At 44.4% G+C, this 20981-nt stretch overlaps 1 protein-coding gene across 1 annotated transcript in view; it reads left to right on the forward strand.

The window, feature by feature from the left end:
* The window catches only part of dtd1 (D-aminoacyl-tRNA deacylase 1), a 189303-nt gene that overhangs the window by 158103 nt on the left and 10219 nt on the right, over nt 1–20981 (forward strand). The window contains exon 5 of the mRNA XM_072581404.1: nt 13420–13595. Coding sequence (XP_072437505.1) covers nt 13420–13575 — 156 coding nt within the window. The 3' untranslated portion in view covers nt 13576–13595. The remainder of the gene's footprint in view (nt 1–13419; nt 13596–20981) is intronic.

Here is a 20981-nt window from a genome sequence, read left to right on the forward strand (position 1 = left end):
CTCCTCGGTTGCTGCCTGACCGGCTGTGCTTTTCCAACACCACACTTTTTGACACAGAATGGGAGTAGTCAGGCAGGGGGCTATTGAATGCACTTTAGCAGGATATTGTTGCACAGATTTTGTTTTCATTTGCTCCTGTCAGCTTAAATGGAACTGAAGTAGGTTTGTTAGACTGTAGTTGCTTGTGTTCGTTTTGCCACTCACTTGAAATATCACTGTAACTGGCCTGCTCCTAACTTACTGCCACTTCCCTAGTGTTGATTTGACTCCCTCGGGGTGACTTATGCTAACAGGGCTTTGCAAATAAACTAGCTCAACCCTGGGGTAAGTGCCTTTGATCCTTGAGGATTTCTTCAAGAGGTTTAGGACTTCTAACTCATTTCTATTAAGGATTTTACTGATGTCTTGTTGCTGAAGTGAACATGTTCTTAATGTCTTCCACTGCAATGTGGGCCTCAATTTTTAAAATTGTTTCTCTTATGGTTATTGCTGTTGAGGAGGAGATGATGAGTTGGTTATACAGAGTCTTGGTTATGGCCCAACTAAAATACTTCCCACACTTTTTAAAGCTCCATTCTTCAGAGATGATATATTGGCTGTGGAAGGGGTACAATGTAGATTCTTCAGGACAATAGAATTAGAATTAACTTTTTTGTCACATTTGTCATAGAATCCCTACAGTGTGGAAACAGGCCATTTAGCCCAACAAGTCCACACTGACATGGGCAATGTTAGCCTGTCCAATTCACCCAACCTGCACATCTTTGGATTGTGGGGGGAAACTGGAGCACCCCGAGGAAACTCATGCAGACACAGGGGAATGTGTAAACTCCACACGGTCACCCGAAGCTGGAATTGAACCTGGGTCCCTGGTGCTGTGAGGCAGCAGTGCTAACCACTGAGTCCCTGCTACCTAAATGAGTACAGTAAAAAGTTTATAAGTCACCACTTATAGCACCATCTTAGGTGCAAAGGTCCCTAGCTACAGCTCCTTCAGTTACAAGATCTTAGAAAAATACAGAAATAATAAGTTCAGCATTGCAGAAATAGAAGTTCAGAACAATGGTCTTCCAACCCAGACCATACTGGCACCTCACCTCCAGTCCACACTGGGCCTTGGCTCCAGACTGTGCTGGGCTTCACCTGGAGGTTCCTGAGGCTGGGAGATCATTCTGGAATCACCTCGAGACTGGGAATCCAAGGTGAGACCATACCAGACTGAGAAATCACCATGTACAACCAGAAGACTGCCACGCCAGGCTGAGAGGCCGCCATGCCATGCCGTGAGCTCACGTGGGCGGAGGTAGGGCGTCACTATGCTAGGCCGGGAGGACCCCTTACCCTGTCTGTGCTGAGGCTGGGAGTCATCGGAGGCTGGCAGTCATTGGCATACTGTGCCCCGAAACGTAAACTTATGTGAAGAATGGAAGAGGTTAAAATTTCCCTGAATGTAGATGGTTAAAGGCCGATCCAATCAGGGTGTTTGAAGAATTGAAGGGATTCAGTCAGATCAACAGGGAGGAGACCATTTCCTCTGGTGGCAGAATTCAGAACAAGATGGGGGCACACCAGTTTTGTGAAAAATTAGGAGCAGTTTTTCACCCAAATGTCGTGGAAATCTGAATTCCTCTCCCCCAAAATAGCAGCAATGTTTTCATGCCAGAGATCAACAGATTTATAATACGTTTGGGCATTTTTTAGAATATGTGTCAAAGCAGAGCCAATGGGATTGAGATACAGATCAGTCAAGATCTAATTGAATGACGGGACAGGCTTGAAGGCCTGAATGGCCTATTCATGTTTACACAAGCATTTTGAAAGTCCTCAAAAACGTGCTGCTCTTGGAAAATGGACAAATTTCAATAGTGAGAGTTCTGCTCTCAGATCTAACAATATATGAAGCAGTTCCCTGTGTATGTTTTACAAGTAACCGTTAACCTTATTTGGAGAATTTGGGTACTCCGCAGTCTACCAAGTGAATAGCATTTTAATTTGCTCCCAAACGTGCAAAATGGAGATAAGAATGAATTGCAAAGTCAAGCCAACAATCTTATTATTTAAAGCTGAACTCTGGGTGTCCTGATTGTCCAGGCTGAAGTTATTTATGTTGCTATGGCAACTGATTCAGTGGAGGATTATTTTTGCGAAAGCAGGTCAGAAAAGTTCTGAAGGTCGTGTTTCATCTACAGCTGGGAATGTTCTTACTGTCAGAATAGCAAAATAGCAGAGTTAAAGCACAGAAGGAGGACATTGAACCTTAGGCTGGTTCCATGAAAAGAACGATCAAATTAGTCTCCCTCTTCTGTTTTTTTTCTCCCACATTGCTGTAATGTCTGTGTTCTCCTCAAGGATTGATAGGTGAATTGGCCACGCTAACGTTGCCCATAGTGTTCAGGGATGTGTAGGTTCGGTGCATTAGTCAGGGGTAAATGTAGAGTAATAAGAAAGGGGAATGGGTCTTGGTGGGTTACTCTTCTGAGGGTCGGTATGGACTTGTTGGTCCAAAGGGTTTGTTTCCACACTGTAGTGATTCTAATTCTAATTCTTCTAATTCTAATCTACAAATCTTGCTGCATTTAAACAAGAATAAGTTGTTTCATGTCACCCCCTTGTTCTTTCGCTAGTCACTTCAATCTGTGTGCCCTGGTAAGCACTTGAAACAGTTTGCCCCTTTGTTACTGAACCAAAACACTTCATTATTTGGATAGCTCTATTAAATTTCTCTGAGAACTTCCCTGCTCTAAAGGACAGCACTCCGAACTTCTCTAGTCTTTCCCCACTTTGACAGGTGCACAGATCGGGATGAACAGCCGAATGGTCAAGTGAATAAAGTAATATTTTCACCAAATCCGCAATGCAAGTCATGTCGTCTGGTTAATTCAGTGGTAATGCCCAAAGATTATGTGACATGATACAGTGACAGTGTCAACAAGTGACTCACAATTAGACTGGATCTCAAAATTCAGTTAAACCATTCTTCCTGACACAACAGATCAACTTCAATTCCTCTAACTCTGAGCAAACCCCAGGCTCTATAGACTGCTGACTTTATTAATTGCTCACCACATGCCTTGTGATTGTTCCCTGTATTATCCTTTACAAGATTGTATGTATTTGTTTTTGCACAATTGCTGAATACCTCTAAATTCGTTGTGTTAAAACTGACTGCAGCATAATTTTGCACAGAATGTGAACAGAAGGGAGACTATGGATCCTATAATGTCCATATAGAAGTATCCAACTTATACTGCCTTACCTCTAGTCTGGTAAATTGTTTACTCTCAAGTTTTTTATATTTAGAATCCCTACAGGTGTGGAAACAGGCCATTTGGCCCAACAAGTCCACACTGACCCTCCGAAGAGTAACCCACCCAGACCCATTCCCCTACCCTATATTTACCCCTGTCGGCACCTAACCTACACAACCCTGAAAATTATGGGCAATTTAGCATGGCCAATTCACCTGGCCTGCACATCTTTGGACTGTGGGAGGAAACCAGTGCACCTGGAGGAAACCCACGCAGACACAGGGAAGAATGTGCAAACTCCACACAGTCACCTGAGGCTGGAATTGAACCTGGGTCCCTGGTGCTGTGAGGCAGCAGTGCTAACCACTGAGCCACTCCTTTGAATGTTTGAGTGATGAATCTGATTCCAGATCCCAGCAGTGTGCTTTATGTGTTCATAAAAATCCTCTTCTGCTGACTGTTTTGTCTCTCCTCTTAATCTGTGTCCTTCTTGTCAGTAATTCTCCTCCCACTGGAAGCAATTTCACCTGCATTACGCTATCGAAACCGTCCATGATTTTAAAACTCCAGTCATATTTTCCCTATGTCTTCCCCGTTCTAAAGAGAACAACCTTAGTTTCTCTAGTCTCTGCACATACCTGGAGTCTCACAGCCCCAGTACCATTCGAATAAATTTCTTCTGTGCCCTCTCCAAGGTCCTGAAACCTTTTGCACAGTGCAGTGAGCATACTCAATGAACAAAGGTTTAAGCATTTGTAGGCATTTAGCGTAGCTTCCTTTCATTTGTGCTCTGTTGCTAAAGCCACGGATCTCAAATGCTTTTTACTAACAGCCTACTCGGGTCATATTTCCACCTTCAAAGCTTTGCGTATATACAGCCCCAAGTCTCTCTGATCATGTCTCCCCTTTCAAAAGATTTACAAGGAATGCTGCCAGGGTTGGAGGATTTGAGCTATCGGGAGAGACTGAACAGACTGGGGCTGTTTTCCCTGAAACGTCAGAGGCTGAGGGGTGACCTTATAGAGGTTTACAAAATTATGAGGTGCATGGATAGGATAAATAGACAAAGTCTTTTCCCTGGGGTTCCCTCAAGTCCAGAACTTGAGGGCATAGGTTTAGGGTGAGAGGGGAAAGATATAAAAAGGACCTAAGAGGCAACCTTTTCACACAGAGGGTGGTATGTGTATGGAATGAGCTGCCAGAGGATGTGGTGGAGGCTGGTACAATTGCAACATTTAAGAGGCATTTGGATGGGTATATGAATAGGAAGGGTTTGGAGGGATATGGGCCGGGTGCTGGCAGGTGGGAATAGATTGGGTTGGGATATCTGGTCGGCATGGACAGATTAGATTGAAGGGTCTGTTTCCATGCTGTACATCCCTGTGACTCTATGACATTGCTGATGTTGCGTCTCTTTGGTCTCCCTATCAAAGTGGATCGTATGATAACATACAGCATTACATTCAACATATAGCTGATAAACAGGCCAATCAGCCCAACCAGTCATTCTGTGAAAGAATTCCCTTCTGTCCTCCTAAATCCAGATTTATCAACATGGCCCTCTATTCCTTCCTATCTCTCTCTTTCTCTATTTCTCTCTCTCTTTCTCCTCTGTTAACCTAGCCTTCTTTTCAATGTTTGTGCCTTTTTCAGCTCAACCGTTTACCTTGGTCGCAATTTCTGCATTGAATGAAGAACTTTCTTTTGAATTCCCCACTGGATTTCTTGGTGACTGTCTTATATTGATGTCTTTAAGTTTTAATCCTCCCTCCCTGTGTTTACTTTATCAAAACATTTGATAATTTCATGACCCCATGTTATGCCACCATCTGCCTTTTCATCAAGTGAAAGAGACCCAGTCCTTTCCCCCTTTCTGGTCAGAGTAACCTTGCATTTCTGGAACATATTTGCGTGAATATTTCTTGCACTCTCTCCAGTTTCTCAATGCCTTTTTCATGATACCAGAGCAGTGTACAGCATTCCAAGGATGGTCTAAGCAAGGTTCAAATGCTGGTTCAACATAACTTCCCGACTTATTAATTCTATTCCTCTCAAAACAATGTCTCGTGTTGGTTTTATTTAAACATGGACAAATGCTCGCAGATCAGCTTTTGACGGAAAGCTTCAGAATGAATGTTGCATAAAAGGATGGCATTTGTTGTTGCAAACTTATTTTTCTATCTCTGTTTGCGCTTCCATCCTCAGCCTTCCTGAGGGATGGAGTAGGGTAAAGAATTAAAGACTATGGTTTGAATCTCCTGAGGAGTGGTAATCACAGTGGGATGGGTCAGAATGGATTGTCAGGCCATGGGAGTGGGGGGGGAACGAGTCACATCAGATCTGGGGGGAGGCTGGAGGTGGGATCCTCTTGGGGAGAGGGGTGTTGCTCAGGGTCAGAGGGGTGGTTGAGGCAGGCAGGTTTGTGTACTTACCCAGGTATTAGGCATTGTTTTAATATTACCTGATTTAGTAAGCCCATATTGGAACTGTCCCAAGTCTAAATTGGAGACTTGCTCCCAGGGAGCTGGGAATTGGCCTCGGAAGCTCAGATTTCCTGGACTTTTCCTGAGGAATCAATGTGCGTGGCCTTCTGTGAGTCCCCATGTGCTTAGGTCTGGTTTCTGATTATCAGGGACCAGGAATGTGATATAATGAGAATGACTATGTGTGGAGCCACAGAAAATGGGGGAGATACTAAATGAGTATTTTGCATCAATATTTACTGTGGAAAAGGATATGGAAGATAGAGACAGTAGGGAAATAGATGGTGACACCTTGCAAAATGTCCAGATTACAGAGGAGGAAGTGCTGGATGTCTTGAAATGCATAAAGGTGGATAAATCCCCAGGACCTGATCAGGTGTACCCTAAAACTCTGTGGGAAACTAGAGAAGTGATTGCTGGGCCTCTTACTGAGATATTTGTATCATCGATACTGACAGGTGAGGTGCCAGAAGACTGGAGGTTGGCTAACGTGGTGCCACTGTTTAAGAAGGGTAGTAAGGACAAGGGAACTATACAGCAGTAAGCCTGACATCGGTGGTGGGCAAATTGTTGGAGGGAATCCTGAGGGACAGGATGTACATGTATTTGGAAAGGCAAGGGCTGATTAGAGATAGTCAACATGGTTTTGTGTGTGGGAAATCATGTCTCACAAATTTGAGTTTTTTTGAAGAAGTAACAACATTGATGAGGGCAGAGTGGTAGATGTGATCTATATGGACTTCAGTAAGGCATTTGACAAGGTTCCCCATGGGAGATTAGATTAGATTACTTACAGTGTGGAAACAGGCCCTTCGGCCCAACAAGTCCACACCGACCCTCCGAAGCACAACCCACCCAGACCCATTCCCCTACACTGAACACTGCAGGCAATTTAGCATGGCCAATTCACCTAACCTGCACATTTTTGGACTGTGGGAGGAAACCGGAGCACCCGGAGGAAACCCACGCAGACACGGGGAGAATGTGCAAACTCCACACAGTCAGTTGCCTGAGGCAGGAATTGAACCCGGGTCTCTGGCGCTGTGAGGCAGCAGTGCTAAACACTGTGCCACCGTGCTGCCCACTGGTTAGCAAGATTAGATCTCATGGAATACAGGGAGAACTAGCCATTTGGATACAAAACTGGCACAAAGATAGAAGACAGAGGGTGGTGGTGGAGGGTTGTTCTTCAGACTAGAGGCCTGTGACCAGTGGAGTGCCTCAAGGATCGGTGGTGGGCCCTCTACTTTTTGTCATTTACATAAACGATTTGGATGCGACCAAAAGAGGTGAAGTTAGTAAGTTTGCAGATAACACCAAAATTGGTGGTGTAGTGGACAGTGAAGAAGGTTACCTCAGATTACAGCGGAATCTTGATCAGATGGGCCAATGGGGTGAGAAGTGGCAGATGGAGTTTAATTCAGATAAATGCGAGGTGCTGCATTAAGGGAAAGCAAATCTTAGCAGGACTTATACACTTAATGGTAAGGTCCTAGGGAGTGTTGCTGAGCAAAGAGACCTTGGAGTGCAGGTTCATAGCTCCTTGAAATTGGAGTCGCAGGTAGATAGGATAGTGAAGGTTTTTGGTATGCTTTCTTTTATTGGTCAGAGCATTGAGTACAGGAGTTGGGAGGTTATGTTGCAACTCTACAGAACATTGGTTAGGCTAAAGTTGGAATATTGCGTGCAATTCTGGTCTCCTTCCTATCAGAAAGATGTTGCGAAACTTGAAAGGGTTCAGAAAGGTTTTCCAGGATGTTGCCATTGTTGGAGGATTTGAGCTGCAGGGAGAGGCTGAACAGGCTGGGACTGTTTTCCCTGGAGTGGTGGAGGCTGAGGGGTGACCTCATGGGGGTTTACAAAATCATGAGGGGCATGGATAGGATAAATAGACAAAGTCTTTTCCCTGGGGTCAGGGAGTCCAGAACTAGAGGGCATAGATTTAGGGTCAGAGGGGAAGGATATAAAAGAGACCTAGGGAACAAATTTTTCACACAGAGGATGGTACGTATGTGGAATGAGCTGCCAGAGGAAGTGGTGGAGGCTGATAGAAGTGCAACATTTAAAAGGCATTTGGATGGGTATATGAATAGGAAGGGTTTGGAGGGATATGGGCCGAGTGCTAGGAGGTGGAACTAGATTGGGTTGGGATATCTGGTCGGAATGGACGGTTTGGACCGAAGGGTCTATTTCCATGCTGTACATCTCTATGACTCTATGAATATGGTATGTTGGAGACATATATCATAATGTAACCAAGAGCAGAGATATACTGCTGAGGCTGTATTTGGAATATTGTGAGCAGGTTTGGGCCCCGCATGTAAGAAAGGATGTGTTGGCATTCATGGATGTTTACAAGAATGATCCCAGGAATGAAGAGATATGAAGAGCAGTTGAGGACTCTGTGTATGTACTCGATGAAGTTTAAAAGGATTTGGAGTGGGGGTGGGGAGGTGATTGAATTGAAACTTGGAGAATACTAAGAGACTTGGAGAGAGTGAATATGGAAAGGAGAGACTGGGACCCAAGGGCACAAAATGAAGGGACTACCCCTTAGAACTGAGATGAGCAATTTCTTCAGCCAGAGGGTGGGGAATCTGTGGAACCCATTGCTGCAGAAGGCTGTGGAGACCAAGCCATTGAGTATATTTAAGATAGAGATAGATAGGTTCTCAGTTAGTAAGGGGATCAACGGTTACAGGGAGAAGGTAGGAGAATGGGCTTGAGAAACATGTTAGCCATGATCGAATGGTGGAGCAGAGCTGAATGGCCTAGTTGTGCTCCAATATCTTAGTGTGTTATAGCAACAGTGTTATCAGCTGTCATGTACAAGAGGCTGTGAAGGAAGGAAGGTCTAGTCTGTACTAGTGAGAGGTCCACTTACAAAGAACAGCATGACATACAATGGTGTCAATAAAAGAGTTTGCAAAAGCTGACTAGGTTTGAACAGCACTTTCTCACAGATAAAGGAAATCATTACAGACCACAGTCAAGCAGAAGAGAATGCTAGCCACAAGCTGTGTGGCAACACAAGATTTGGATCAATGTCTATTCTTCCAATTTCCTCCCCACGATGAAGGGATTAGGGTCTTCGCTGGCAACAATTCTGTTAGCATGAGGTTCAATGTTCCTCTGAGCCACAAACATTTCTTCAGAATTCCAGTCAATCTCAGAGTCAGAAATCCAGGAGTAAATTTGTGACAGCAGAAGAAGCTCATGATCCAGATACTCTGGAAACTAAACACTGGTGCACATAGTCAACAAACTGTCAACACTGCCCAGAAAGGTTTCCTTCCAGTTGCCCAGAAAAGTATACTTTTCCTAGCTAGGGCTGGTTCTCACCTTGATACCGAAACAGGCTATTTCCTAGGATGGCCAGTATCACTTATTTCTGTGTCTTGACTCGTACATCTAACTCTTTGTTTCCAGTCTTGGGCGACTGTCTGGGTGGAGTTTGCACATTCTCCCCCTGTCTGCTCTGGTTTCCTCCCATGATCCAAAGATGTGCAGCTTAGGTGAATTGGCCATGCTAAATTGCCCATAGTGTAGGTTAGGGGTAAATGTAGAGTAGTATGGTAGGGTGGGTTACTCTTCGGAGAGTCAGTGTGGACTTGTTGGGCCAAATGGCCTATTTCCACACTGTAGGAATTCTATGAACTTATGAATATGATCGTGTCAATGATCATGGTTGTACCACAGTGTAATTGAAGCGAGTTCACTTTTCTTTCTTTTTTTTAATGCAATGCTGCATGATAATGTTCATGTTATACCTCAGGAGTTATTGGTGATCATATCTGTGAACATGTGTACAAATAGTTTGTTAAGAATGTTAATCCTGTCATTGTCTGTGCTGTTTGTTTATCTCACTTGCACTGAGTGTTAAGGTACTGATAAAAAGCAACTGAAACAGTTATTGCATTCTTCCAAGAAGAACAAATTTGGTGGGGCAAATGACTCAGATTTCCCTCTTTGAAAATAGATGTCTCAATTTTGCAATTTGAGCTGGAAAAAGCAAGATGGTGGGTGTGCAGCCTGGCTCTATCTACCTGCACCTCACTAACTAACTTGGCAGGCAAATGTTTTGTAGCTAAAAATTACAGGGAGCTGCTCTAACTGACAGCAAAACATTCTGATAAGCAAACTCTGAATCATTGTATTTCATTTATAGAAGCCAAGCATTAGCCAGAGTGGAGAAATGTTTTCTAAGATACTGTTGCTCACCGAATGCGAGTGTCTTGTATTGATGAACTGCACTGAGGAATGTCTGTAATACCATAACTTGTTTCCCAGTTCTTAATCCTGTTACCTTTGGTGGGAAAGGTAGAAGCCAAGTTTCTTCTCAGAACGCAAATGATTGGAAGTTTGCAAAAGGAAACCAGTGATTAGATTTTGCAAAGTCTTTTGTGCAATGCCAAGACAGGAAAAGCATAGAATCCCTACAGTGTTGAAGTGGACCATTTGGCCCAATGAGTCCACACACACCTTCCGAAAGACATCCCGCCCAGGAACCCGCACCACCACCTCCAACCACTCCCCCAAATCCCTAAACTCGGCATTTCCCATGTGGGTTTGTTTGCTTCAAGTGCCCCTTCAATTTCCTTTTCCTGTCATCGGTTGTTTCCATTTGTGAAAGGCAAGTTCCAAATATAGAACCCCTACAGTGTGGAAAGAGGCCATTCTGCCCATTGAGTCAGTACTGACCCTCTGAAAAGCATTCCACCGAAACCCATCCACCACCCTATAGCTGTAACCCTGCATTTCACATGGCTAACCCACCTAGCCTGTACATCCCTGGACACTATGGGCAATTTAGCATGGCCCAATCTGCATGTCTTTAGACTGTGGGAGGAAACCGGAGCACCTGGAGAAAACCCATGCAGACACGGGGAGAATGTGCAAACTCCACACAGACAGTCGCCCAAGGCTGGAATTGAACCCATGTTCCTTGCGCTGTGAGGCAGCAGTGCTAACCACTGAGCTACATACCACCCAATCAAAGTTAAATGTAACTTGTGAATAATTGACATGGAATGGGTTGCAGTCCAGTGCGATAAATAGTATTTCTGTTGAACCAAAGGTAAAGGAATTGGGATATTTCTTGACTGAGAAGTGAGTACAGAGATTTTTTTGAAAACAAGATTGGGGTGGCACCATTTGTTCCAAGCATATGAATTGGGAGTAGGAGCTGGCCATTTGACCCCTCAATCTGCTTCTGCCATTTGACAAGATTACGATTGATCCAATTATGATCTCAATTCCACCTTCCCACTTGTCCCCAATAACTTTTGATGTCCACGTCCATCCAACATCTCACCTGGCCTTAAAGAATATTGGCCCAGATCTTCCTAGAGCAAGTGTGTCATCACAGCAGTGTAGACCGGAGTTGTGCATTGGGACAACGTGGAAGTCCCAAACCAGCCAATTCCACAGGAATGGTCCAGGAAATCTTCGATGAGCAATTTCCCTACATCTGGAATTCTGTCTAACATGGTCACTAACTCTGAATTAGATTCAGAGACCTTGACTTGTTTCAATATACTTAGCTCGATAGTTACCTAGGAGAAGTTAGGGGAGTTAAAATTTACTCTAATTTCTGGTTAACTGTTAAACTAACCACCCTTTCTTGATCTCGTGCAAATTGCTGATGGACCCCAGACCCAACAAAACATCCCAACCCCTCCCTCCTCTTCCCATACCCCCAATATCCTGACCTGACCTATCCAACTGCCAATGAAGTCACCTACCAACTCATCATGCTCCTGATCGACCATCTTGATACTCAAACCCCTTAGTCACAAACCTTACCCCTGAAACCGATCCCACTTAATTCTTTCATCAAATGCATTCTCTGGAAATCTTTAAACAACATTGAGTGTGAAAATGAATGAGAGAACTAAATTGCACTTAGAATTACTCAGTAATGATAACATTAAATCATTAAAAGAAATTTGAAACCATTTCTGTTTACAATTGATGAATAAAACTAGCATTAAATCTCTAAAAGGGACAGGAAATATAATAAGTTATGTAACACTGATAAATATAATTCATTACACCTTTCTCTAGGTTAATCTGTAGAGCGTTGATTGGTGCCCTTCAGGGATATTGTCTCTGGCATCATGGACAATGTGCCAAGCCCTGAACGGCATCTGGGCAAGACTGCCCACAAAACAAAATGTTCAAAATCTCCTGGAGACTTCTTGACATGATTAATGCTGGATGTATCTGTTCCAATGGGAATCAAAAGTCCTGGGTCATTCAATGACCCTGTCTCCCTTGCTCTCTGGGGAAGTGAATTTACAGGCCAAAACCCCTCTGATCGGAGCAGATTTCTCCTCACCTCCACCTTAAATGGAAATGTCTTCTTTTTAAAATGTGGCTGTAGCCTCTCCCACAACCTCCCCTTGGCATCCATCCTGTCACATCCCCTGGGGATTTTAATGTTAATTTTAATAAGATTGCCTCCTATTCTTCTAAACCCCGATGGATGTAGGTCCAGTTTTTCCAACTAAGCCCTTGCTCCCAGGAATCATTCGTGTGAACTTTTTCTGAACTTCTTCTGATGGTATTACTTTTTAAAATTTGTTTGTGGGACGTGGGCACTGTTGGCTGGCCAACAATCAGTGCCCGTTCCTATTGCATAGAATCATAGAGTTATATAGCACAGATAAACACTTTGGTCCAACTCATTCCCGTTGAACAGATATCCTTAATTAATCTAGACCAATTTTCCAGCATTTGGCCCACATCCCTCTGAACTCTTCCTATTCATACACCCATTCAGATACCTTTTAAATGTTGTAATTGTTCCAGCCTCCACCCACTCCCTCTGGCAAACATGCACCATCCTCTGCATGAAAAAAGTTGTCCCTTAGATCCCTTTTAAATCTTTCCCCTCTCACCTTAAACCTTTGCCCTCTAGTTTCCTACCCTGGGGAAAAGATCTTGCCTGGTCTTTTCTCAAGTCAGAAACCTGAAGTTGCGTTCTGGACACGGTCTCATTAATACCCAACACAATCCTTCTGCACGTTTATTTTCCATTCCCCTTGAAATAAATGACAATATTCCACTGACCTTCCTTATCACTTGATGTAGTTGTACATTGAACATCAAACCAGTCAGGACCTGATGCACCTGACAGCTTTGCAGTCTTTCTCCATTTAAATATTGTATTGCTTTTCTATTCTTCCTGCCAAGATGGAACAGTTCGTAGTGTCCAGCCCTCACCTGCCTTTGGGAAGGTGCTGGTGATATGTTGCTCCTGTGATAGAAACCCCCTGGATTTCCATCCAGCGACAATATGTGTGACATAGAGGGAGCCGTGGGAGGTAGTGGTGTTCCCATAAACCTGCCGCCCATGTCCTTTTTTGTGGTAGAGGTTGCTGGTTTGTGAGCTGCTCTTGATGATGGGGCATGGGAGAGAATGAGAGATGGCAGTTAGATGGCAGAGTGAGTGAGGTTGTTTGAATGGTGTCTTCACCCTCTGTGAGGACGGGGGGAGGGGGGGGGGCTGCTGTACAGCAATTACCATGGCAACTGCGGGCCTGAACTCTGCTGGGATCCCCAGCTCCTGCCCATCTCTTTAGGAAAGGTGAGGTGATACCTCCCGATGACCTCAAAGGTGTTGAAGCACGTGACAAAGTGTCACGCTGTTTATCGAATAAAGATTCTCTTTTGTGTACCTGCAGCTTACAAAGCTGGAAAAACAGCAGCAACGAAAGGAAAAGACAAGAACTAAAGTACCTTCGGAATACACCAAGGACAAAAGTGCCTCACGCAGCAAAGATGACCCCAGTGCTAGTAGTGGTGCCGATGGAGATGTTTCATCAGAAAGAGAACCGTAAATATACAGTGTAGAACACCGGTAAGCTTCTGTTCTTCTATTGTGTGTCTCCTGATTTCATTGCAGTCTGTATTTTACACCTTAGTAACCCACACCTCCTCCTGTGTGCTCTATGCCCAGTACAGAGCGTCAACTTGCCTGAGAGCTTAGATTAGATTAGATTACTTTACAGTGTGGAAACAGGCCCTTCAGCCCAACAAGTCCACACCGCCCCGCCGAAGCGCAAACCACCCATACCCCTACATTTACTCCTTACCTAACACTACGGACAATTTAGCATGGCCAATTCACCTGACCTGCATATCTTTGGACTGTGGGAGGAAACCGGAGCACCTGGAGGAAACCCACACAGACATGGGGCGAATGTGCAAACTCCACACAGTCAGTCGCCTAAGGCGGGAATTGAACCTGGGTCTCTGGCGCTGTGAGACAGCAGTGTTAACCACTGTGCCACCGTGCCGCAAGCTGTCCTCCTTGCCCAAGCGTTAACACCAGATATCTGCTGCGCAACCACAACCTGACCGGTTACTTTAACCATGACAACTGAGAAAGAGTGACTCAAAACAGCAGCTTTTCCCCAAAACCAGCAACCAGCCCTTAAAGCTGTCCCAGGAACTTTAACTCGGAGGGGGATTTGCAGGGCAAACGGAATTAGCTTGTGGGTTTTCTGAATTCATACAAAGAGAAAATACATTGTAAGAGGGAACACTGAAGTACCAAGCCATCAGCTGTGTTATTCTGGTTTAAAAGTGGAGCAGGTGAGGTAAGCTTAAGTTTCTATAGAATCCCTACAATGTGGAAACAGGCCATTTGGCCCAAAAAACCCATACCAACCCTCTGAAGGGTGCCCCACTCAGACCCATCCCCATAACCCTGCATTTCCCATGGCCAACACACCTAACCTGCACACTATGGGACAATTTAGCATGGCCAATCCACCTAACTTGCACATCTTTGGATTGTGGGAGGAAACTGCAGCTCCCAAAGGAAGCCCACGCAGACACAGGGAGAATGTGCAAACTCCACACAGACAGTCACCCAAGACGGGTATTGAACCTGGATCCCTGATGCTGTGAGTCAGCATTGCTGACCAGTGAGCTACTTTGCTACCCCAGTTAACCCTATTATAAGTCCAACTTGATATTGATGATGAGTAAAACAGGGTACAAAAAGGTTTGTCTCGAAGTTTCCTGTTACAGATAGATGAGAGTTCAGTTTAAGCCTGCACTTTAAGTGTGTGTGTGTCTGTGTGCGCGTGTATAGGAGTAAGTGTGTGTGGGTGTATAGGAGTGTGTGTGTGTGTCTGTATGTATGTGAGTGTGCATGTGTGTGCATGTGTGTGTGTGTGTCTGTCTGTCTGTCTGTTGGCGATATATTTTCCATCATATATTTCAGAGAGCTCAGTCTGTTTGAACAAACATTCTGTTTATAATTGAAGTCTCAGTGGTACAAAAGCAGGTGGCCTGGAAATGGCTTACCTCGAGAAGAATGCGTTGACACCAACAAAACCAAATTAGGTCAAAAAAAAGGGAAGGATAGAATTTCCTTCTCAGTACAAAAACACTTTGTGCTTGTTCCTGATCAGTCCCATTTTTTTGAGCAGTCCACTGAGGGAATATATGAACCTGATGTTAGATTTAGGAATCCAGAGGGATAAGCCAGTAATCGCTGGGAATGAATGCACTGGTCTTCATGCTTACTTCGTGTACTCCCCCCTCCTCTCACAATCCACCACCATTCAGATATTAATTTGCTTTCCTGTTTTTGATACCAAAGTGGAAAACCTCATACTTATCCACATTATACATCATCTGCCATGCATTTGCTCACTCAGTTTAAGAGCAGGGCGTTAATGCTGGAACTGTATAAAATGTTGGTAATGCTACAGCAAGAATATTGTGTGCAGTTCTGGAAATCATATGATAGGAGGGATGTGACTGCACGGAGAGGGTGCAGAGGAGACTTACCAGGATGTTGCCAGGGCTGGAGAGTTTCAGTTCTCACAAACTTGACTGAGTTTTTTGAAGATGTAACAAAGAGGATTGATGAGGGCAGAACGGTGGACGTGATCTATATGGACTTCACTAAGGCATCCGACAAGGTTCCCCGTGCGAGACTGATTAGCAAGGTCAAATCTCATGGAATACAGGGAGAACTAGCCATTTGGATACAGAACTGGCTCAAAGGTCGAAGACAGAGGGTTGTTTTTCAGATTGGAGGCCTGTGACCAGTGGAATGCCACAAGGATCGCTGCTGGGTCCACTACTTTTCATTATTTATATAAATGATATGGATGTGAACATAAGAGGTATAGTGACTAAGTTTGCTGATGACACCAAAATTGGAGGTGCAGTGGACAACGAAGAAGGTTGCCTCAGATTACAATGGGATCTTGATCAGGTGGGCCAATGGGCTGAGAAGTGGCAGATGGAGTTTAATTTCAATAAATGTGAGGTGCTGCATTTTGGGAAAGTAAATCCTAGCAGGACTTATACACCTAATGGTAAGGTCCTGGGAAGTTTTGCTGAACAAAGAGACCGTGGAGTGCAGGTTCATAGCTCCTTGAAAGTGGAGTTGCAGGTAGATAGGATAGTGAAGAAGGCATTTGGTATGCTTTCCTTTATTGGTCACAGTATTGAGTACAGGAGTTGGGAGGTCATGTTGCGGCTGTACAGGACATTGGTTAGGTCACTGTTGGAATATTGCATGCAATTCTGGTCTCCTTCTTATCAGAAAGACGCTGTGAAACTTGAAAGGGTTCAGAAAAGATTTACAAGGATGTTGCCAGGGTTGGAGGATTTGAGCTATAGGGAGAGGCTGAACAGGCTGGGGCTGTTTTCCCTGGAGTGGTGGAGGCTGAGGGGTGACCTTATAGAGGTTTACAAAATTATGGGGGGCATGGATAGGATAAATAGACAAAGTCTTTTCCCTGGGATCGGGGAGTCCAGAACTAGAGGGCATAGGTTTAAGGTGAGAGGGGAAAGATATAAAAGGGACCTAAGGGACAACTTTTTCACACAGAGGGTGGTACGTGTATGGAATGAGCTGACAAAGGAAGCGGTGGAGGCTGGTACAATTACAACATTTAAAAGGGATTTGAATGGGTATATGAATAGGAAGGGTTTGGAGGGATATGGGCCGGGTGCTGGCAGGTGGGACTAGATTGGATTGGGATATCTGGTCGGCATGGACGTGTTGGACCAAGGGGTCTGTTTCCGTGCTGTACATCTCTGTGACTCTATAGCTCTCTGAGATTGGACTGATAGGGATTATTTTCCTGAGATCAGAGAAGATTGAAAGGGGCATGGTAGAGAAGGGCTTCTGAAGGTTCAACTAATCCGTATCCACTGGCTTCTCCTTATCAACTCTTACCAGTTACATCCTCAGAAAATTTCAGTGGATTTGTCAAGCATGATTACCCTTTTGTAAAATCTATTTTCCAAGCGCTCTGCTCTTCTTTTATAACGGATTTGAGCATTTTCCCTGCTACCGATGTCAAACTGACTGGTGTACAATTCCCTGTTTTCCTTTTTAAATAGAAGGGTTCCATTAGCCAGTCTCCAAACCATAGGAACTATTCCAGAGTGTGTAGAATCGTAAAAGATGACCACCATTGCATCCATGATTTCTAGGACCATTTCCTTAAGTACTCTGGGAGGTAGAGGCTTGGGGATTGGTTAGGCTTTAATCCCATCAATTTTCCCAACACCACTTAATTGCTAGTACTGATTTCTTACAGTTCCTCTCTCTCACTAGACCATGTGATCCCTAATTTTTTTTACATATGTTATCTGCTCGCTCCTTTGGGAAGACAGACCCAAAATTTAATTGGTCTACAATCTCTTTGTTTCCCATTATAACCTTCTCTGTTTCTGACTGTAAGGGACCAACATCTGTCTCCATTAGCCTTTTTCTTTTCCCATATCTATAGAAGCTTATACAATCAGTGTATACGTTCCCTGCAAGCTAACTCTCGCACTTTATTTCCCTTTTCTAATCAACTTCTTTACCTTCCATTGCTGAAATTGGAACTGCTCCCCAGTGCTTAGATCCGTGCTGTTTTGTCCAATTTGAATGCCCCTTCTTTGAATCTAATGTTATCCCACATTCCCGTCTTTGCCACATTTAATTTCTGTGCCAGACAGGAGTGAACAATTGTTAAAGTTCTTCCATGCACTGTTTAAATGTCTGCAATTATCCCTTTCAGGAGTGTTCCCCAATTTGTCGTAGTCAGGAGCGTTCCCCAATTTATCGTGGTCAGATCACAGCTCATACCATTGTAGTAGATTCAGGGCTCAAGTCTCAGAAACAGCTGTGTCACGTTTCATCTTAATGAAGAATTCTATAATATTATGGTCACTTTTCCCCAAAGGCTAGATTGCCAATTACTCCATTCTCGTTGGACAAAACCCAGTCTAGGATGCCCTGTTCTCTGGTTGGTTGCTCAACATATTAATCCACACTCCATCTTGATGACGTTGTTTCTGATTTGGTTTGCCCATTTGAAGTTTTTGGTCTCTTCTGTCTCCTTGTAAATGTTTCCATTCCCCCTTGCCATTTTTGTGTAAGCCCTCCCCAACCGCACTAGCAAGTACTCCCCCAGGGCATCAGCGCTGGTCCTCCCCAAGTTACCCTTAGCCCTTTCTAACCTAGAGAAAAGAACCCCGGCCTGTTCAATCTTCCCTTTCGGGTATAGCCTCTCCGTCCTGTGTGTCATTAGGGTGGCATGGTGGCTCAGTGGCTAATACTGCCACCTTACAGCATCAGGGGCAGTATTCTCCCCGTGTCTGTGTGGGTTTGCTCTGGTTTCCTCTGAAAATCCAAAGATGTGCAGGTTAGGTGAATCAGCCATGTTACCATTGCCCATGGTGATCAGGGATGTGTAGGCTAGGTGCGTTAGTTAGGGGTAAATGTAGAGTAATAGGTTAGGGGAATGGGTCTGGGTGGGTTATTCTTTGGAGGGTTGGTTTGGGCTGAAGGGCCTGTTTTCACACAGTGGGGATTCTGTCATTTCTATAAATGTTGGCAGGGGAAAGAGGCAAAGCAGTATTTACAAAGCTTTGATAGCCAGGCCAGTGATCAGAGCTGGGCTTTTCCTGATCGAGTTGCTCGGCTCACCAAGTGCTCTTACAGCCCGAGCAACCGACGGAGCACTCGTTTCTTTCAGGCCACGGCCCTTACTGTGAAGCTCCCAAGCCGTCAGCACATTTAGCTGGTTCACCTTACAATGTATGAGTAATGCAAGCCACAAGGACCTTCCTGGCAGCTTCACTAGTTGGGCAAATGTAACACCCTGATACATCTGTGCCCTTGTGGTATCCGCTGTCAGTTTTACTTAACAGTTAAGAATCACACCAGCCACAGGCAAGTCACCAGATCAACAACAATTTAATCATCTTTGACTGGTAATTTTGCTTTGAGTCAAAGCCCTTTAGTTTGGAAATTATTAGTGTCCATAGATTTCTATTAGTTTTCTTTTTAATAAACAAGAGAAATAAGTTTTGATTTTGGTAAGCTGGAAGATTTTATTCAGCAGCATTGTTAGAATTTGCAGGAGCACGTTGAGCGAGTCGAATTAAGATACTTAATTGTATAGCAGAATGGGAGGCCGAATGGCCTGATTCCGCAGAGCTCCTGTGTTACAGCGTTGCTGTATACTCTAATACTCTGCGGCTGAAGAAAATTCATCTCATTTAAGGAGCATTCCCCAATTTATTATAGTCAGATCACACCTCATACTATCGTAGTTTGTTTTATTTAGATTCAAGGCCTGAGTCTCAGAATCACGCTGTCATGTTTCATCTTATTTAAGAATTCTATAATATTATGGTCCTACATAATTTCTTACTGCCTTTTGCCATTCAATCTCTCTCACGATTCCCTGCCCTTTTGTGACTGGATTATTTTGATTTGCAACTGAGGTGTTTTTGGTTGAATTTGAGAATAATTCAGTCACGGAACAGCTGGGTATGAAAACAATAAAATAAAAGCACTAGCAAGTCTTGGGAGACCTGATTTTATAAGAAATTCTCATCTGATTGCCTGTAAGATTTATTTTGTGAATTAATTTAGGCTAAGGTTTAGGCGTTTGATAGTTGGGAATTGCTTTACAGTCCTTTATTGCTTGTTTTGTGGAAGTAATTAGCAGTAAATCACTTTACTAAATGAAGTAAGTAATTACCGTGACTACAACAGCATTTATCTTGCAGCATTCCCTCTTCATGTGTCCTGCATCTACATTAGTCTGCTAACTGCAATTAAAACAGAGGTTAAAGGTCACATGCTTGGATCCTGCCATTTTAGAGTGGATTTTCTTCCGATCCTGCAAAGCCTCTTTGAATGGGGAGGGATGGGGGGGTGTACGTTTTAAGGTAAGGGCAGAAGGTTTAAAGGAGATATGAGGCAAAACCTTTTCGCCCAGAGGATGTTGGGTATCTGGAACTCATTACCCGTAAGGATGGTAGAGGCAGAAACCCTCAAACCTTTAAGAAGTATTTAAATATACACTTGCGAAGCCAAAGCATACAAGATCACGGGCCAAGTGGTGAGAAATGGAATAGTGAGGGGGTTGTTTTTGACCAGCACAGACTTGGGGGCCAAATGGCCTTTTCCTGTTCTGTTGATATCGATGGACCCTTCTTCTGGAACTTTTAGGTGGGTGTCATACCAGCAACATCCTTCGGCCTCCCAGTAGCGCTACTGTTCAGTCGGGCTGCCAGCCTCCGACAGGCTTGGCAGCTCTCGATGGGCGGAACCTCCACACCCTAGGATCCTGGGGGACATCCTGCCAGTGGTGCCTGAGGGGAACAAGATGGAGTGTGGCCTAAAACGACAAGAGGCGATTCCTGTCTCTGACTGGTTCTCTAATTGAAGGCCGAGACCCTTGTCACTTCTACATCATTGTAGCCGCTGTTGTTAAATATATCGTGGGAACGCCTTCTTGAAGAGAATCCATGCAGGAGAACCATCAGATCATAGAACGGTTACAGCATACACGGAGGCCATTTGGCCTGTCAAGATCACGCCAGCTCTCTGCAGGAACAAACCAGCTAGCCTCACTCCCCCATTTGCTGCTGCCTAGGCCTCTGCATTTCTTCAAGTACCAAGCTAACTCACTTTGGAAACCGCACTGGACAATTTTTTCCACCTCACTCCCACATAATACAGTCCAGGCCCTCACCACTTTCTGGTGTAAGAATGTCTTTCCTCATTCTTGCCTGTTCTTCAGCTCCTTGTAGGCTCAGGGGGGTAGTGGTAATCCCCAGACCTCACAAGGACTGGCTTCTCCAGCCCAGATTTTTCACCCTCCTCCTTTCCAAAGTGTGGAGCCTCTTAGCACCTGCCCCTCTCCCCCCAAACCCTGTCCTGACTCTCGGGGTTCCTTGTGGCAGGCTTGTGATCTCGTGC

The sequence above is a fragment of the Chiloscyllium punctatum genome, chromosome 11 (assembly GCF_047496795.1).
Source record: "Chiloscyllium punctatum isolate Juve2018m chromosome 11, sChiPun1.3, whole genome shotgun sequence".
NCBI lineage: Eukaryota > Metazoa > Chordata > Chondrichthyes > Orectolobiformes > Hemiscylliidae > Chiloscyllium > Chiloscyllium punctatum.